The sequence below is a fragment of the Trachinotus anak genome, unplaced genomic scaffold (genome assembly GCF_046630095.1).
Source record: "Trachinotus anak isolate AG129_WGS33_773 ecotype Australia unplaced genomic scaffold, CSIRO_AGI_Tana_v1 ptg000013l, whole genome shotgun sequence".
NCBI classification, from domain to species: Eukaryota; Metazoa; Chordata; class Actinopteri; order Carangiformes; family Carangidae; genus Trachinotus; species Trachinotus anak.
Genome location: NW_027273864.1, coordinates 20,750,505 through 20,766,994, shown reverse-complemented (window position 1 = coordinate 20,766,994; position 16,490 = coordinate 20,750,505). Strand labels below are relative to the sequence as shown.

Genomic DNA, 16,490 nt, shown 5'->3' with positions numbered 1-16,490 from the left:
ATTCTCTGTTTTCTTTTCTTTTGAAGTATCATGTGAAAAGCCCCCAGCAATGCAACCAGTCACCTCCCTTCTGCTCTGATAAATAATTGACATCAGAGCAAGTATTGAAGGATAGATATGGAAACTGAGGATTAAGAAGTGGAAACATCAAGAGAAAAATAGGTAATAAAACAAAGAGAACAGGAAAAAGGGAACAAAATAAAGATGGAGAGATACAGAGAAACAGGAGTGGTTAAGAGAAGAGAGAGACAGGAGCAGCAGCAACAGCACCACGCTTGGTGCTCTGGCAGAGATCTATAAATAGCTCTTCAAATCTCTCTAGAAAAAGCCACTCTTCTGCTTCTGCTACTGCAAACAGAGATTCAGAAACAGAAGCAGATATGGATACCTGGCTGACAAATAAATGCAGAGACCATATCTTATTGGATAATAGCTGCCTATTTAAATTACATGTCTAAACACAGGATTTAAGCGCTTTGACCATCTTGGCTTGTATAAATATTTGATCATAGCACGTGAATACAGTAAAGGCAAGTAGGTTAACACATAAAATCACATGTCCTACTGGTGTATGAATAAAGAATTGTTAATAGTCATGCATCCTGCAAACCAAACAAATGCATCAAGGCCCTTATGAAATCTCAATTCTTTCACTTGTTCACCTAGTTGTAATAAATCAGCCTAACAATTTATTGATATTTTACAATTAGATACATTCTACATTATAAAGATGGAAAGTTGCAGTGGGGGGGGGCTTTTGACAATGAGGCAGGATACTCCATCTTTCTCATTGCCGGCCTTAGCAACAGAAGACTGTTGATTCAATGACTCACCTCCATCTGATCTTACAACAGATAAACCTTTTCTCAATGATACTGCCCTTACACCAGTAACTGGACTCAGTATTCTTTAGGAAAGACCAGTGCTCAATTTACAAATGCGGAGAAAATAGCTGTAATAGGGCCACATCTGGTACAACAAGAATCATTAAGTATACCAATGCTTTAAACCTGAAATTGTAGGAGCAACCTGGACTTGATCTTACTCAAAACAGTTTATAAAGGAACAGAGAAATTGTGATATTCTCAAGACAATCTCAACATGAAACATGACTATGTTGGCAGTCCATGCCTGCCATTTGACAATTCTCAGCATCACATGACTGATCAGTGCAAATTGATATGAATATTTATGTTTTCAGACACACATGCATGTTTTCCCAGAGCAGATGTTTGAATCACAGTCTTGTCAGCCTGTGCTGTCATTTTCACATCAAGTGTTAAAAAGTAGCATTAAAGCCAAGACACAGTTGTAAAAATATTTCCAGACAAAACCCTATTTTGTAAGTGAATCCTCTTCATTCAAATCAGTTTACTCACTATGGCTCGAAACACAGAATGAGTGAAATGCTTGTTCCTCTTTAATCCTTCTATAGAATTACAGAAGAAAAAAGTATATGTCATTGAACAAAGGCCTAACAAGATAGATATTACCTTAGAAACTTAGAAATGAATTAAAAACAATATAAACTTCAACGTCACAGTTCAACAAACAAAGCCTAGGAGTGTTGAGTATTTGATTTTAGACATTTTTTTCCAAGTCAGATCACTTAGACCAGCTGCATACCCCACTATCATTCCATCATTGAGTCAAACTGAGGATCTGTAACTTCCGGTTACTTAGTTGTTAAATCTACAGTTTGTTTGCTACCGTTTCTGACCATCAGTGGACAAACATAGCTACTATATCACCTTGTTGTCACCGGCTAAGCGGGGCTTTAAGTACGATTGCAATGAACAACTACAAACAATTTCCAGTGGCTTCATTCAGATACAACCAAATAATTGATCACTTCATTCCCGATCAATTCAGTCATGCATTCATTCACCAAGTTTCGGTGCCGTCTCTCCGTTAAGGGGGATACAATGTTAACATGGCCATCTCAAGTCAGGCACGGAGAACGCGGACTTTAAAGATGGTGCTTTAACGTTACGTTACATATCTAACTAAAAATCATGGCTCGTCGATTTCAAATAATCTCAAATCATCTCAGGGGTTCAGCTCACCGTTTCGCTGGCTTCACGTCTCGACTCCGTGTGTAGAATCCTTCAAGTTGTGTCTGTAGAGAACAGATGGCAGTATGGTCAAAGCCTTGGCTGTGCAGTTAACTGAAAATATTAGCTTGCCCACACGCTAACAATAGCTAGCTCACAGCTTTAGCTTGCTTCCTCCGGCGAGTATAATTAGCCACCTAAAGCACCTAGCCTAGCTAATGTTAGCACGCTAGCTAGCCTTTTCTTTTCAGTGTACGCTTGCTACCCAACATCAACAAAACCCAGCGTTCATACTACAACTGGCTAGCCAACAAAGTAGCATATATTTACAGTGGGGAGAACCTTGTTAGAAATCTCTACCCGCACTGTCAAGTCTCAAAATAACAGGTGCTAGCAAGAGCGGTCAGCTAGCTTTCCGAATGACTTACCGATGCTAATATAATGGTGCTGCTAGCTTGAGTTGGTTCACTGCGACCCCGACTGTCAAAATAGCGCCGCTTGAGGGGAGAGCGGCATGAACGTTAACGATTGAGAGCAAGCGCTGAAGAGCAAGGCAGTCAGATCTATTAGAGCAATACAGCGAAATAACAACAAAACACCAAAGAATAAAAGGACACAAATTAAAGAAAAAAGAAACAAAACGCTATTCCCCCTTCTCGGCTCCGGCTTGTGTGAGTGTGTCAGCGTCACTTTTTTCCCCCCTCGCCGACAGCATACGTCAGCGGCGTACTTCACAGTCGCAGGGAGACGTTCAGGATACTGTAAACTTATACACCGTCAAATGTTACTGAATGTCAAAATGTTTTCTCTGTGAACGTACGGTATGCCACTTCACTAAGGTGTTTTTTTTTTTTTTGTTTTTTTTTTACTTTCTTTACTGTGATTGGTACGGAAAGCAATCAAGGTTAATCACATTATGAACTGGACACTTTTATTATTGAGATATCTCCAGTAGTGGAAAGTAAGCTAAGTGCACTTATGTACATTTTCTAGGCAGGGTACTAACTTTACTTATACGATGTATTCATATCAGTTAAACCTACTAGGATGGAGTTGTATACTACTTTGTACACAAACCCATGCTGGGATTTACGGGAGGTCACTGTGAACTAATAAGAATGATTCACTGTAACTTGTTCTACAACAACAGTATTTTATTTTTCGATTGAAAATGACTTGTACCATAGTATGTTGTGAGCAACTATCTTAACATTGTCCTATTAGTACTTCGACCCCAGTAAAAGATCTGAGTATTTCTTCCACCACTGATTATCTTCCATACCAGGTCAACTCTATCTAAAATATACATATTAACATTATCAGTCTAAAATTAAATGATTGACTTGTAACCTTTTGTCCGTCTTCCTTAGGAAATAATGTAGGCTGTGTTCATGTTTAGGCGGGTGAAATAAAAAGTTTTCTAGACTTTTAATTTGCAGGCTTGTATTTTACACATTGGCAACACCAGCCTGTACAGTAAAATTTGTTGTAGTTCCTCAAAGTCCCCACATGTCGGCAGGCAAGTACTTCAGTGTCAATGGTAAGGCCTTATGTTGTACTTCTAATTTAACCCTAACGCTAAAAAACAACGAGGGAAAAACATACCAATGATATAACATATAATATATTATACGTTTTGATGAAACAGTGGCTTTCTCTAAACGTCCTACAAACTAACTAGATGTCTACAGAAGACTTCACAGCATTGTTATGAATGAAGTCAGCGTGTGTGCTGGGGGTCCATATCATATATAGAGAGCAACAATGCCATTCAGCAGGATCACCATGCTAAAAGGGTGCATTAAAGCCCAATTAAAAGATGCAATTTCTTTGAACTGGTTGATTTTATTTTATGAATAAAACACACAAGGCTCGCATGGATTAGACTAAGGCATCACAGTCATCCCTCTTCTTCTTCTCCTCTCTCTCTTACTCACACACACACACACACACACACACACACACACACGGAACAGGACGGAACGTGTTTCAAATACCTAGTTTTGGTCTCCGCCTCATACCCTCCAGCACTTTCGCACATCTTGAACTACAGTTTAATTGTTTGGGGGGAATGACGCTGGCAGATCCAGTAACTGGGTTAAAGGGCACTGGATTTCAACTTTGATCGGGAAGGGTGATGTAAGGCTACGTTTCTCGCTCCGTCACCGCAGAAATTACCTGTTGTGATAAAGAAGGTGACGACCTTATTATATCAAGCTAGAATGTATAAAAACTTTTATTTAGGCTGTACGATTTCATTGCAAGTGTCCAGGTGTGTCACACTGACATAAGGTTTTGTCCGTGAGCCACGAGACGTCCTCTCTCTTAGTCGGTGATTGTGAGTCACAAGCCTACGTGTGTGTGTATGTGTGTGTGTGCGTGTGTGTGTGTGTGTGTGTGTGTGTGTGTGTGTGTGTGTGTTGTTAGAGAGCAGGACAGACAGATGCTTTGCCAGTAATTTCCCCGGTTGCCCCGATGCGCTCATTGGTGCATACCTCCAACGTGTCACCACTTTTGGTGGATTACCCCAGATGATATCTTCAACTTCAGGAGGGTGAAACACCACTCCTTTCTCTCAGCTCCTGTCTTCGCGGTGTCCAGCTGCCAACAAGGACCTTTGACAGCATTTGGAAAACCTGTGACTTCCAAAGAACAACTCAGGGAAAAGAATTTGAAGATTTTTTCATTCGTTTTTTTTTTTTTTTTGACTCAAGTCGAGCACAAATATGCATTTATTTACTTCAGGGCCAAGGATGACGCCGTCTTTTTTATTCTCATCACTTCTGTTTTTGGCATCCTTGCTACTGAAGGGTCTCTGGGTCAGTGGCTCCCCGGGCTGCGCGTCGTGTGGCTTACCGGCAATGGAGAAAGATGCAGAGGAAAGGCTGATGATAGAGATCGCCAAGCAGCAGATTTTGGAGAAGCTGCACCTGAAAGAGAGACCAAACATAACTCACATGGTGCCCCGAGCGGCGCTCCTCACTGCGCTGCGCAAACTGCACTCGGGGCGCGTCAGACAGGATGGTACTCTTGAGCTTGAAAACAATGTACCTACCAAAGATCAAGGCTATGAAATAGTGAGCTTTGCAGATATAAGTAAGTTTTGTATCCAACTTTTATAATGTAAAGCTGTTTTTTTCCAGTGTATGTCACTAAAACGCCACATGAGAGCATTTTGTGTGCGCTTCAGGTGCTCAAAATGCGCACAAATTAGGTCATTGGTTTCCATTTCCTGTGTAACTATAGTAGGTTCTTCTAGTGTTCCATACAGTGTGATGAAAGTTTACGGTATTACAGTATGTCACTAATTGTTAGATTTAACCCTAAGTATAATATGTCTCCAGGGCTTGAGTTTATATTTAGTGGCAACCATATCGTGGTAAAACGTTTAAATGAGTGAAAATAGATCGGCTTGTCCTTTATTTGTACATTAATCTGCAACTTTACAAGCATGGTTTAAATGATTTTTCCCTCTAGAGTGTCCGAAATACTAACAGTCTGCTGTTTTTAAATTGTCATTCATCTGTAGGTGCGACAGGGAATGGTGATGAGGCCAGTCTCAGCCTTACCTTCCAGTTTTTGCAGGAACGTGGCCAGAGTATTCAGGTCCTCCAGTCCTCTCTGTGGATCTATGCCCGCTCCTCTGATGACCCTCACCGGGACTCCCGCCTCTCTGCCAGAGTCTTCATTTCTGCAGATGATGGGGTGTCTGGCACTAACCGCACCCTGGTGATAGAAAAGATGTTGGAAGTCCAGGAGAGTAACTGGCACACCTTCCCCATCACCCGCACCCTGCAGGCGTTCCTTGACGGTGGCCAACGCCGGCTGCGGCTGGAGGTAAGCTGCGATGAAGATGGGAAGAACCTTTGCTCCCTAGATGCCTCTGCTGAGACCCCCTACCAGCCCTTCCTGGTGGCCCAGGTGCGTCTCCGTGATGACCGCTCCAAACACTTACTCAGGAAGCGTTCATTGCGTTGTGGTGACGATGTAACCGTGTGCTGCAAGAGAGACTTCTACATCAAGTTCAAGGATATACAGTGGGATGAGTGGATCATTGCACCAGAAGGCTACCACATGAACTACTGCATAGGTCAGTGCCCCCAACATCTGTCTGGCTCCCCAGGAATAGCATCCTCATTCCATGCCACTGTCTTCAGCCAGCTGAAAATCAACGGCATCAACACAGCTACAACTTCATGTTGTGTTCCCACTGAGCGCCGGCCACTCTCCATGGTCTTCTTTGACTCTCAGCACAGTATTGTCAAAATGGATGTTCCTGACATGATAGTGGAGTCCTGTGGATGTACATAAAGGACAAAGTGTTAAAGACATGCCATTTTTGTAGTTTACACACACATAAAAGATGACTATAATGTCACAAACACTTTCAAAATCAAGATTACACTGCGGACATAACAGGCAGAGTGAAAAAGAGAATATAGTAGGAGTAGCCATTAGCAGGACACCCCAGCATATTTTAATGCAAAGTTAGACCATTTCCAAAATTAAACTGCTTGATTTTTAATTATTTTTCAAGAAATTATAGGATTCATCACTCATAAACAATTTTCATTTAATTTTAAAGTCTTGTAATATGCAGTAAAGAGTAGGCTGCAGAGAGAAAGATTCATCTTCACTCATTCCATTTTGAACACAATTTCATTGCCTAGAACCAGATGAGTGAATATGTTTATACACTTAATTCAGACACATTTCTTCATCCATATATCAGCGGCATAAATTATTAAATTAAGCAACATTAACACATGGCAGACTCAACACAGATAAGAAAAGGTGTGGTATTAATGTAAAACGTTTTACAGTGGTGACATGTAGATCAGGCCAGGGCTGACTGTCATCCCACTTACATTAAAGAAATTGTTTATGGAGGTCACACCATAAACCGAGAGACTAATATGATGCCTTTACTGTAGTGTACATCTCTTTTCATTTTTTGTTTATTTATTTTGTTTTCCGCTGTTGCTGCTGGGATTCAGTTCAAAGATGCAGTAAAATGTCACACGGATCTCAGGAAATTGCGAACAGAAGTGACTTTTAGTCACTTTTAACTCTTTCAAGACACATTATCTATGTATGTTATAGTCACAGTGTCCACATGCAATACATAGAAAAACTTAAATAAATACTAAATACTTTATTTTACAGAACAGTTTTATTTGTTGGTCTACTTAATCGCTGCCATTTCAAAGCAAGGCTTTGAAGACAATGGAAGAGATCCTTGATTCAAAGTGTGCCTTCTTCCTTAACTCACAATGACAAAGTGCAACTTGGACAATGAGCATCAAGTCATTTTGGCTAAAAGAGGGCTAAATACTAAAGATTATCTGTTAATACTTGACCTTAAGTTTAAGTATATCACTTTTTTCCTTTACTGACTAATAGAGTCTTTTTATGTGGACCTGTGTCAAAGTGCTTATTTTGTGCTTGTATTCTGATATATTTAAATTTTTCTTAAAGGAACTGAACCAGCTTGAACAGCCAAAATCTGCCCTGTTCTCTGTCTGACAGCAGTCGATGCTACATGCAAGTGGAAATATGTTTAATCAGCATCTCCACTGTATTATTTACACAAGTCGGCTAATCAGTTGGGTAACTGTGACTTTGACAGCATATGAACTCAGGGTCATTTTTCAGCAGCGTGAGCAAACATTTAGCTATTGCTTCAGTGTCAGGTAATGTGAAGGTCTGTGAGGCAGTTGGGTCAACGAGCATGTGCTGTTGCACGTTGGCATTTATATCTTTCAAAGTCTAAAGTTTTCTGGGCTGATGTAAAATTAGATGCTTTCCAGCTAAAGGTAATCTAATAATCATTTTGGGGGAATTTACCCCAATTGTTCTGAGTATGTACAGTGGTATGTCAATACCAGGAAAATTACAAAGTGAAGTTTATATTTAAAAATGCCTGCATCAATACTAATCTCACTAGATTTAAGGTGGTGTTGATGTTGACATCTGTCAGTATATGACTATAATTTTGTGTCAGGAAAAATTACATAATACAATAATTTCTTGTATACCAACTAATAATTAAAGTGTTACACTGCTAGCACCAAATTCATCTATAGTCCTTTTCCACCTCAGTTTGCGAGATCTTCTCTGGTTTCTGAATGATCTTTGATGGCTTTGTCCTTACTGTATTAGCAAACTGTCTGGTTTAAGGTTCTGTACTGTACTGCCATGACATTTCTGACCAAATATTCTACAAACTTGTTTCACCTCTCTCTGTTGCCTCTGAAGCTTCATTGGTGTTTATGCTTTAGAGCTCAAGCTTGTGTAAAAAAGAAATTGAATGCTTGAGTTTATTGTTTGTTTTTATCTTGTAAGCACTTCCTGTCCCAGGACTTAATGTGACATTGAGGTGCCATCGTACCCTAACTTGCAAAGCACTTTATCACCCTACTGTATTTTTAGAGCAAATTCTGCTTGAAGAATATCTTACTTAAAACTCATGTGGGTTTTACCTAAAATGTAAATAGGTCCACTGAGAGCAAATGTCAGTCAGCTTATTGTCTTAAGCTCTAGTTGTGTTTAAATGTGTGGTATTTTATGAACTTGCAGAACACACAGATGATGCAGCAATCTCTGTATACTGTAAGTGGTGGAAATTAACAGATTTTTTATATCATCTTTTATGCATAATGAATTATTTGTATAGCAACTGAGTGTAACACATTTGTTTCAATGTGCTGAAATTATATGATTACAGCTGAAGTATATTTTTAATAAATAGATAATATTTTAAATCATTGCGTCTCTCCTCTTAGCCATAATGACATGTCTTTTTGCATGTGAACACACAGCCATTAATTTTCCAATTTTACCCAGCAGGAGAAACAAGGTGCCTGTCGTGTAATCACATTGGTACTGTCTGTAAGGCAAAGGTCGTATTTGCTCATACAAACAGTAGAAGTGGCTTTATGGACCGTCTGTGTTTGGTGTGTAAACAGTTGTCACATTCCCTTGGCATGATATCATTTTCACATCATGCATTAGCATTTGGCCCTGGTCACTATCTTATGAACCATAAAAATCCTGCTATATTTTCTATTGTATCAATATATTACCGCACAACCACACACCATTTGATGGTGCACCACAATCATACACTGACCTGTAAAGATTTCTATGCTCTATTCTGATTTTTTAACTGCACCCTTGATACCTTTGATATTTGATTCCCATATTGAAGCGAAATATACAACACTCAAAATATACACAATACAATAAACCCCTCTTCCATGTTTTAAAATCATATCAATTACAAAAATCATTGACTTGCACTGTCAAAAACAGTCAGTCATAACATAATGTTCCTTTCTGCCAACATCTGCCAACTCCCCCTGTACAGCCAACAGTGGTGCTGATGTTTCATCATCCAAAATGGACTATAATCAGTGAGGGTAGTCTGGCACGAAAAATGTTTTTTTAAGATTATGTATATTTGACTGTTTATACTGCCCAAAGTACTGGTCTAAACTGTCAACTTCATCCTTAATAACTCAGCACTTACATGTGGCCCACTGTGATTATTCCTTTTATTGGATACTCTCATACTTAGAAATACTAATAACAAACCCAAATAGACTCCCAAGGTGCAAACCACTGTCACTGGTATGTAGGCTCAATCATGACAAAGTAGTTAGTAGTTAGGTTAGTTACACCTAACCCTATTCAGATTGGTCTGAAGCAGGTGTTTTATCAGCAACTCATAAAATTAGTAGATGATGTTTAACAACAAACCCTGCAAAGATACTTTTATTTGTCCACGAAAGGGGCATTCAGAATCAATAGTGCAGAAATTCACATTGAGCCATACCTCAAGTATTTGTCCAGCATCTTGCATCTGGCCAGGTAGGTGCAAGGTGTATAATGTGGTATTCTAGAAACCAGTCAGCTGAAAATGCATAACACCTTCATAACATCTGTTAAAGACTACTGGGCAAATAATATGAGGAGACCTACCAGTGCCTAATACATCACACCTGTATTAGACTATAACAATTCAAATTATTATACAAGAGTTTGAACTATTATATGAAATGTGATAACTTTAGAGAGAAAAGTCAACACTGAAATAGTTAGTGTGGGGTAAGTAACTGCTCATGAGCAAGCTTGGTTCCACATCACTGCTGAAATAGTTTTAGTGCATCTTCAGATTTTTGGCCAGCAAGACACACCCACCAGACCCATTGCAAAATACATTCATTCATTAGTACCAGACACGCCCACCACACAATATTACAAGACGTGCCAATATAACTGAGTCTACCTCCACCACTAGACATGGTTTAATAAAGTATCTGTACATGGGTGCAGATATAAATCAGACATAGTCGTCTCTACTCATCCATTCCTGATGAGAAAGATAACACGGTTGATGCCATCAGTTTTGATGAAATCTAGGAACTAGGCACCCCCTTCTGGGGTGTTGGTGAACTGTTCCAAAAGTGTGAATTTGAACTTTGCTTTTCTAATGGGGTACGATGAGTCTAAAAGGACTGCTAATTCTTGACTACACAGTACATAAAATCCTGAGTAGTTACCAAGCAACAAGTAAGGCGCAAAACAGAAGCTAACTGCACATTAGCAAATAGCTTACAAGTACTTCCTGTATAACTTCTAAAAGTATAGTAAATAATAAATTACTTTAGAACAGACCGCTAGATACAACGCACCCTTATTTTATTCCAATTTGAATTTTCACCCTAAGCGGAGGCTGTTGGGTTCGTCACAGCATACAGATTCCTCCTCCTAGCCTCACAGGAAACAATTTGTTAGTGGCGTGTTTGAGCAGCCATTGTCAGAAAAAATGGCCAACATTGTATAACACTTCAATAAATTCCATGACAGCTGCTTTTATAGTGTGAGTTGTAAGGCTTCAGTGGAAATGAGCAAACCAAGTGCCAGGGTAATATGAATGAGGACCAATAATTGAAGTAACCACCACACAGTAGATTGTGTCATTGGCTTATGAAGGACACGTGTCTTAACTGCAGTTTAGCAAATCCTTTGGAATGGTACAAGCTGTTCTGATGGACAGGATATGTGGATACCTGTTTTTTGTGATATCCTCCTTTTCTGTCACCACTTCAACAGAGGGAAAGTGGAATTTGTTTTTGTGGTGCTAGAAGCATTAATAAAGATGACATGAAAATTCCAGCAAAATGCAAGGTGTCTTTCCAGAAACAATCACTCATAAAAGTGATTTTATGAGTGACATTGATCTTAAGATTTGAAAAAAACACGTTTCATTGCTTGGAAAGACACAAGAAAATTTCCAATTACATCCATTATCTTTGGGTGGCTACAAATGATTCAGGAGGATACCTTAAATCTTATGACTACTAAAGGGATGACTAATTTGGTTGAACTGACCCTTAAAACAACATGTTGTTCCTGCTTGAAAGCATTTTAAAAAGCATTTTCACAGTCATTTCACTGTCATCTAAACTTCTAAATAAGTAAGTGAATGGTGGCATGGTATGGTAAGTGAGCCACAGAATCTGATTGGGAACAAAGTAATAAACAGTTAAATAATCACGTGGCCAAAAAAAATGCCAGCACAGAGCCCTTTCATTCAATTTCCAACAAGAAAAGAGACCTTTTGTTTATGTTGGGTGAAGAACATGGGTGAAGGCTGAGTGTGTGGCTGCACGTGTGATGGTTTTAGAGTATGAGGATGAGGACAGTGCAGTGTTAACATTGGAGCAGGTGAGTACTCTTTGACACTAGGAAGTAATTGCATTGGCTCTGCTCATGGAAAGTAAATAGCTGACCTACTCTGGGAAAAATAAAAGCCTACTGACTCACTGATATACTGACACACTGACCCACAGACCCACTGTTTGCTGTGCGCCACTAAAACCCTAATCCTTCACTCCGCTCACAATCCCATAAATCCCCTAGGGAGGGTTAAGGTGTCAGTCAAACTCATCCCCTGGAGTGTCATGACCGGACAACCTGGGAAAAAACAGCTCTCACACTCTCCTTTCTCCCAGAGGTCTTCAGGTAAACAGTAAACAACAGTGTTATGTTGGATGTTTTTAATAGTGTGCAAACATGTATATGTGGTAATGATTATTTGTCATGTATTAATCATTGTATGATATATGCTCAGGGATATGAATTTATATGTTTGTACTATTCATGTGCACAGCATATTGCAAAAATGCTTGAAAAGTGAGTCTGGCTCTGATTGTAGAAGCACCATCAGACTCGCTGTTGACTCGGTAAAATTCAATCCCTAAGCTGAGGACTGATCAATTATTCAATTTAGCAATCTAAATGTAGGCTAACCAAATGAGTGAACTGGTACAATGTACTGTAACCAAACAAGTGTGAAGTACAGCTGACTGCTGGCATATCTCCACTGAGATATCTCTATGTCAGTCTCATGCGTCAGATAGTTAATGGTGTTATTTACTTTCACTATTCATTTTATTCAACTAAAGGACAATGTTAAAACTTAACTTAAATCAGTCAGTGATCTCATGTCCTGTAGGAATCCAGCCTGTAAAAGCACAGAATATAAAGCATATTATATGATAGATATTATACTAATCTTATTATATACTTGTATTCAGTTAGACCAACTAATCAGTTAAGTGCCACACTATGCTTTTGTCATTTCAAAATGTAAATAATGGACAAAAGACAAAACCCAGTCATATCCTGAGAACAATTTGAAAAGGCCTGGATCTGTTATGCTGCCTGCATTCCTGCTCTAGTGTACAAAGTGCTTCAAATTACTTTTAAATCCACTGGATGATCCCATTACAACAGACCCAGTTACCCGTTATATCTCTATGTGTTACATCAGAAGTGCCTTGTTACAGAACAATATCCTAAATCCTTGATGTGAACTGAGGTAGAGCTTAGCTTTTGACTCTGTGTCCACTGTAAAAGACGTCATTCAATTTCAGCTGTCTTCCAAATAAAATAAAATATAAATAGAATAGATAACAAATTTCTACATGGTATCAATAATTAGGGACATGGGAATTTACTTCATATAAAGTCACTATCATCTGTATATCATACTATCAAATAAGGATTGTGGAGACTACAAGAAAACCTGTCAAATCCAATTTTACTTACACTCACCATAGCGAAATAAACAAAATATTTTTGAATAAAAATGTAGTAGAACACACTGTAGAAATAACACATTCATGATTCACCTGCTGCAATACCATAAAATCCCATTTCTGTCAAACTTGGACAACTTCTTCTGATATCAGCGTGTCAGCGTTGATGCTGCTGACTAGCTGAAAAAACTAACCAAATGTACATTTAAGATCAAATGGTGCTAAGCCAATATTACTAAAATATCAAATTATTTTTAACTGCTATAAAGATTATTGATATTTTTCCTCTTTTATAAAATGTATTTGTGGGCTTGTCTACAGAGACAGTACATTTGCTGTTATTCTGCCAATGTTGACAAAACTCAGTGTCAGACTCAATCTACTTGGTTTTTGCCACTGGGTGGCGTTGTTTAAGTAATAAGCCCGAGGGTCACTCATTCAGATTTACTACAAGCAACAATCCAATTAAACTGACTCCTGCTTTACTGTGATCATGCTATTTACCCAGTCACGTTTAACTTGAAGAATTTCAAAATCCAAGAATGTCAACTGCTGGAGAGCAGTTGAAGGTCTGAAATACTGTAAAGTGCAGAAAATAACATTAATTTGTGTCAGCATCCATCTTGCGCAAGAAATTAATATAAAGGGAGGAAAACTTGTCTGTGGTATTCTCTTTTAAATACTGGGGGTCTAGAGTAATCAAAACATTGTATCTGGACAAACAATTGTCTGATATGTCATGATCAGCATATCAGTGCAGCTTCTTGTCTATCACAGTTCTAAGATATCAGCAATAAGAGAGACACTATAGTGACTGCTGTTATGATTATTTACATTTTGGTCAGCAGAGGGCACTAGACTTGTGGAAATGGCTGGCGATGAAGCTGCAAATAACAGCTGTAATTGTGGACACGAAGTTCTCATAATATCAAACATGTCTCACATACTATGTATGCTCCACTGGCAGATCGGATCAACAATAATCACAAGCCTGAGGACCACCTTAGACATGTAACAGTATGGCAAACAGTGCTATTACATAGTATCTGTAGTTCACAGTCTAGCCCATTGCTGGGCAGAAACACAACAAATGTTTGGGAATACTGATCAGTGCAAGTATTAACACTCACCAAAAGTCGTGTTTTTAAAATGAGAAAGTGAAAGGTTATGGTAAAACTCATTTACAAATGTCTATGCAGTAGAAAAAGTATCCTGTGATAAACAGCATCTACTTCGACCTATGCACATGTGTTGTTTGCTTTTTTCTTGGTTTTGCTAGCGGTAAAACACACAGAAAATTACTTCAGGATGATTTGGGTGTACATGGCTCATGGTGTCATAAGCAGAGTAGTCCATCTGGACATACCAAATCAGAATTTTCTATTCATACATGTTGACTTTGTTTTACCAGTGATTAGGCAGTGGCACCTGACATCCAAGCCTATGCTTGTTGCTAAAAACTTAATTGGTCTATGTTTCTGCTGTGTGGGCTCTGTGTGCTGTTACAAAAGGGAGAAAAGTTTCGTACAGTCAAGAGAATCAAGAGGTTGTGACAGTGTAAACACACTATTGCCCTGCAATGTGCCTTTGCATCTGTACTCTGAAGTTCATAGAATCCTTTAGAAAAAGCCATTACTTAGACTTGACTAGTAAGGTGTAGTGCTTTCACACATGCACTGCAACACTGACCTTATCTAGACATTACCAGAAGCTGTATGTGAGAAGGCAAATGTCAGAATCAGTTGGAATGGAAAACTGGCCAGCTCCCTAATAAAAAATCTGTACGATGTCTGATTCAGCCCATGTCTGAAAAGAGTAGGTCATTGTCTGATGAATTTACAGCAAGCTGATGGGCATGTTAATAAAAAAATCTATCCTGCCTCCTTCATGCTCTACCCAGGCACCATCTTTTGCCTAAATCAGTAGGTGAGAACTTGTCTGACAAGGACAGTCTCCTGTTCAATGCTACATGTGGGCAACTAAGGACAATGTCAACAACTGATTCTTATGGTTCAAAGTTGCCCCTATTCATATATGAGAAAACACCTGTAGAGGGGTTTTCAAATGTTTGGAGCATTTTATGTGTCAAAGATGACACAAAGAAGTGCTATAGGACCTGTTCACAAGTAAGCCATTACGTGAGACTGAAAACCCATGCTGAGGACTAAGGGTGCAGTAGCTCATTAAAACACAATTTTTTGCTTTTTCAGACAAGTCCCAACCATTCAGTTTCCAATTTGAGCTGTTTGATCAAACAACTGGATTCCTACATGTGAGCAAACTTTGGAAAACTTAGTATCAATAGAATCAAAACCCAACTTCCCTCAAGCCTGAAAAAAAGGCAGGTTACTAGGAATACTGGGTAAGCCCTCAGGCTGTGGCAAGTCAGAGTTGGTGCCTGAGTCTCTTGTTGTATGAACATATCAAAACATGCACATTCAAATGCCTTACAGCAATATCATAATCCATTAGACAGCTTTATGTTACTTGCAACTGACAGTACTTACGTGATAGCATAGACTTTTTTGAAAAAGGACACCCTGTTTCAACAGACAGTCCCAAAATGTAGATTGTCTTTGGCACCACATGGGTCCAATAAATATAAAATGACAACAGATATATGGCTGAAAACAAAGTAGAAACACAAGAGATTTACAGATCTGTTCCCAAAGGAATACATTGCCAACTCTTGGAAGCACGATTTGATGACGATACTGCATGAATAAGGTATCCAAAGAATAGGGTATGCCTGAGGATTTAAACTGATGTACTAGGAAGAAAACAATGAGCTATGATCATACTAGGTGGTAACCCTGAAATTTTGCAGTCTCTCTGGTACATTGGCTATTTACAATTTTTTGATAAGGTTACAAACAACAATACAGTAAGCAATAGCACAAGGTAGAGCTTGCTCAAAAGGCAACAGACACTGTCCTTGCTTGTTTCTTGAGCTTCTTTAGTTGAGAAGTAGCTACGAATCTTGGACATGATGACCAAAGTATTTACTTACTAAATGCTGAGTTTATGCACATGGTGACCACCTGTGACTATTTGATGGACATACATACCTTGTTTGAGTGTCAATCTAAGAGAAGCACCGACTTGTCTTGTCAACATGCAAGAAACTGGCCTGGAGGTACTAGTAGATGGAAGCTTGGTCATGGGCTTCAGAAAAATCCACCAAGAGTTTTGTGATTTAATTTGAGGCCCTGCAACAGTCTAAGACAAAACATATAGCACATAGCATATTTGCCCAACAACCCATATAGCTAAAATGGTTTGGTCCAACAATGGCTGAGGAATGACATTCCTGAATTGTCCCAACACT

General features: G+C 39.0%; 2 protein-coding genes across 12 annotated transcripts in view; one reads left to right on the top strand and one right to left on the bottom strand.

Moving 5' to 3' along the window:
• LOC139630058 (R3H domain-containing protein 2) overlaps positions 1-4,685 on the bottom strand; it is a 55,795-nt gene extending 51,110 nt beyond the window's left edge. For 10 of the 11 annotated variants that reach the window (XM_071493129.1, XM_071493121.1, XM_071493131.1 and 7 more), the window contains exons 1-2: positions 2,483-2,778; positions 2,067-2,119 (exon numbers count right to left, since the gene is read on the bottom strand). The gene's annotated coding sequence lies outside the window, so the exon portion shown is untranslated. Of the gene's footprint in view, positions 1-2,066; positions 2,120-2,482; positions 2,779-4,549 lie in introns of those variants that run through there. The other variant, XM_071493122.1, reaches the window with a different exon arrangement.
• A 95-nt stretch (positions 4,686-4,780) lies between these two features.
• Positions 4,781-8,818, top strand: LOC139630060 (inhibin beta B chain). Its single transcript, XM_071493133.1, has 2 exons — positions 4,781-5,150; positions 5,584-8,818. The coding sequence occupies exons 1-2, from the start codon at positions 4,781-4,783 to the stop codon at positions 6,363-6,365; spliced, it is 1,152 nt and encodes a 383-aa protein (XP_071349234.1). The 3' UTR covers positions 6,366-8,818.
• Positions 8,819-16,490: the final 7,672 nt, after the last annotated feature.

What these genes read in the sequence shown, in the direction of transcription:
- LOC139630060 (XM_071493133.1), top strand. Translation starts at nt 4,781, where the DNA reads ATGCATTTATTTACTTCAGGGCCAAGGATGACGCCGTCTTTTTTATTC. An exon ending in AGTGAGCTTTGCAGATATAA is followed by an intron (nt 5,151 to 5,583) that starts GTAAGTTTTGTA and finishes ATTCATCTGTAG; the next exon opens with GTGCGACAGGGAATGGTGAT.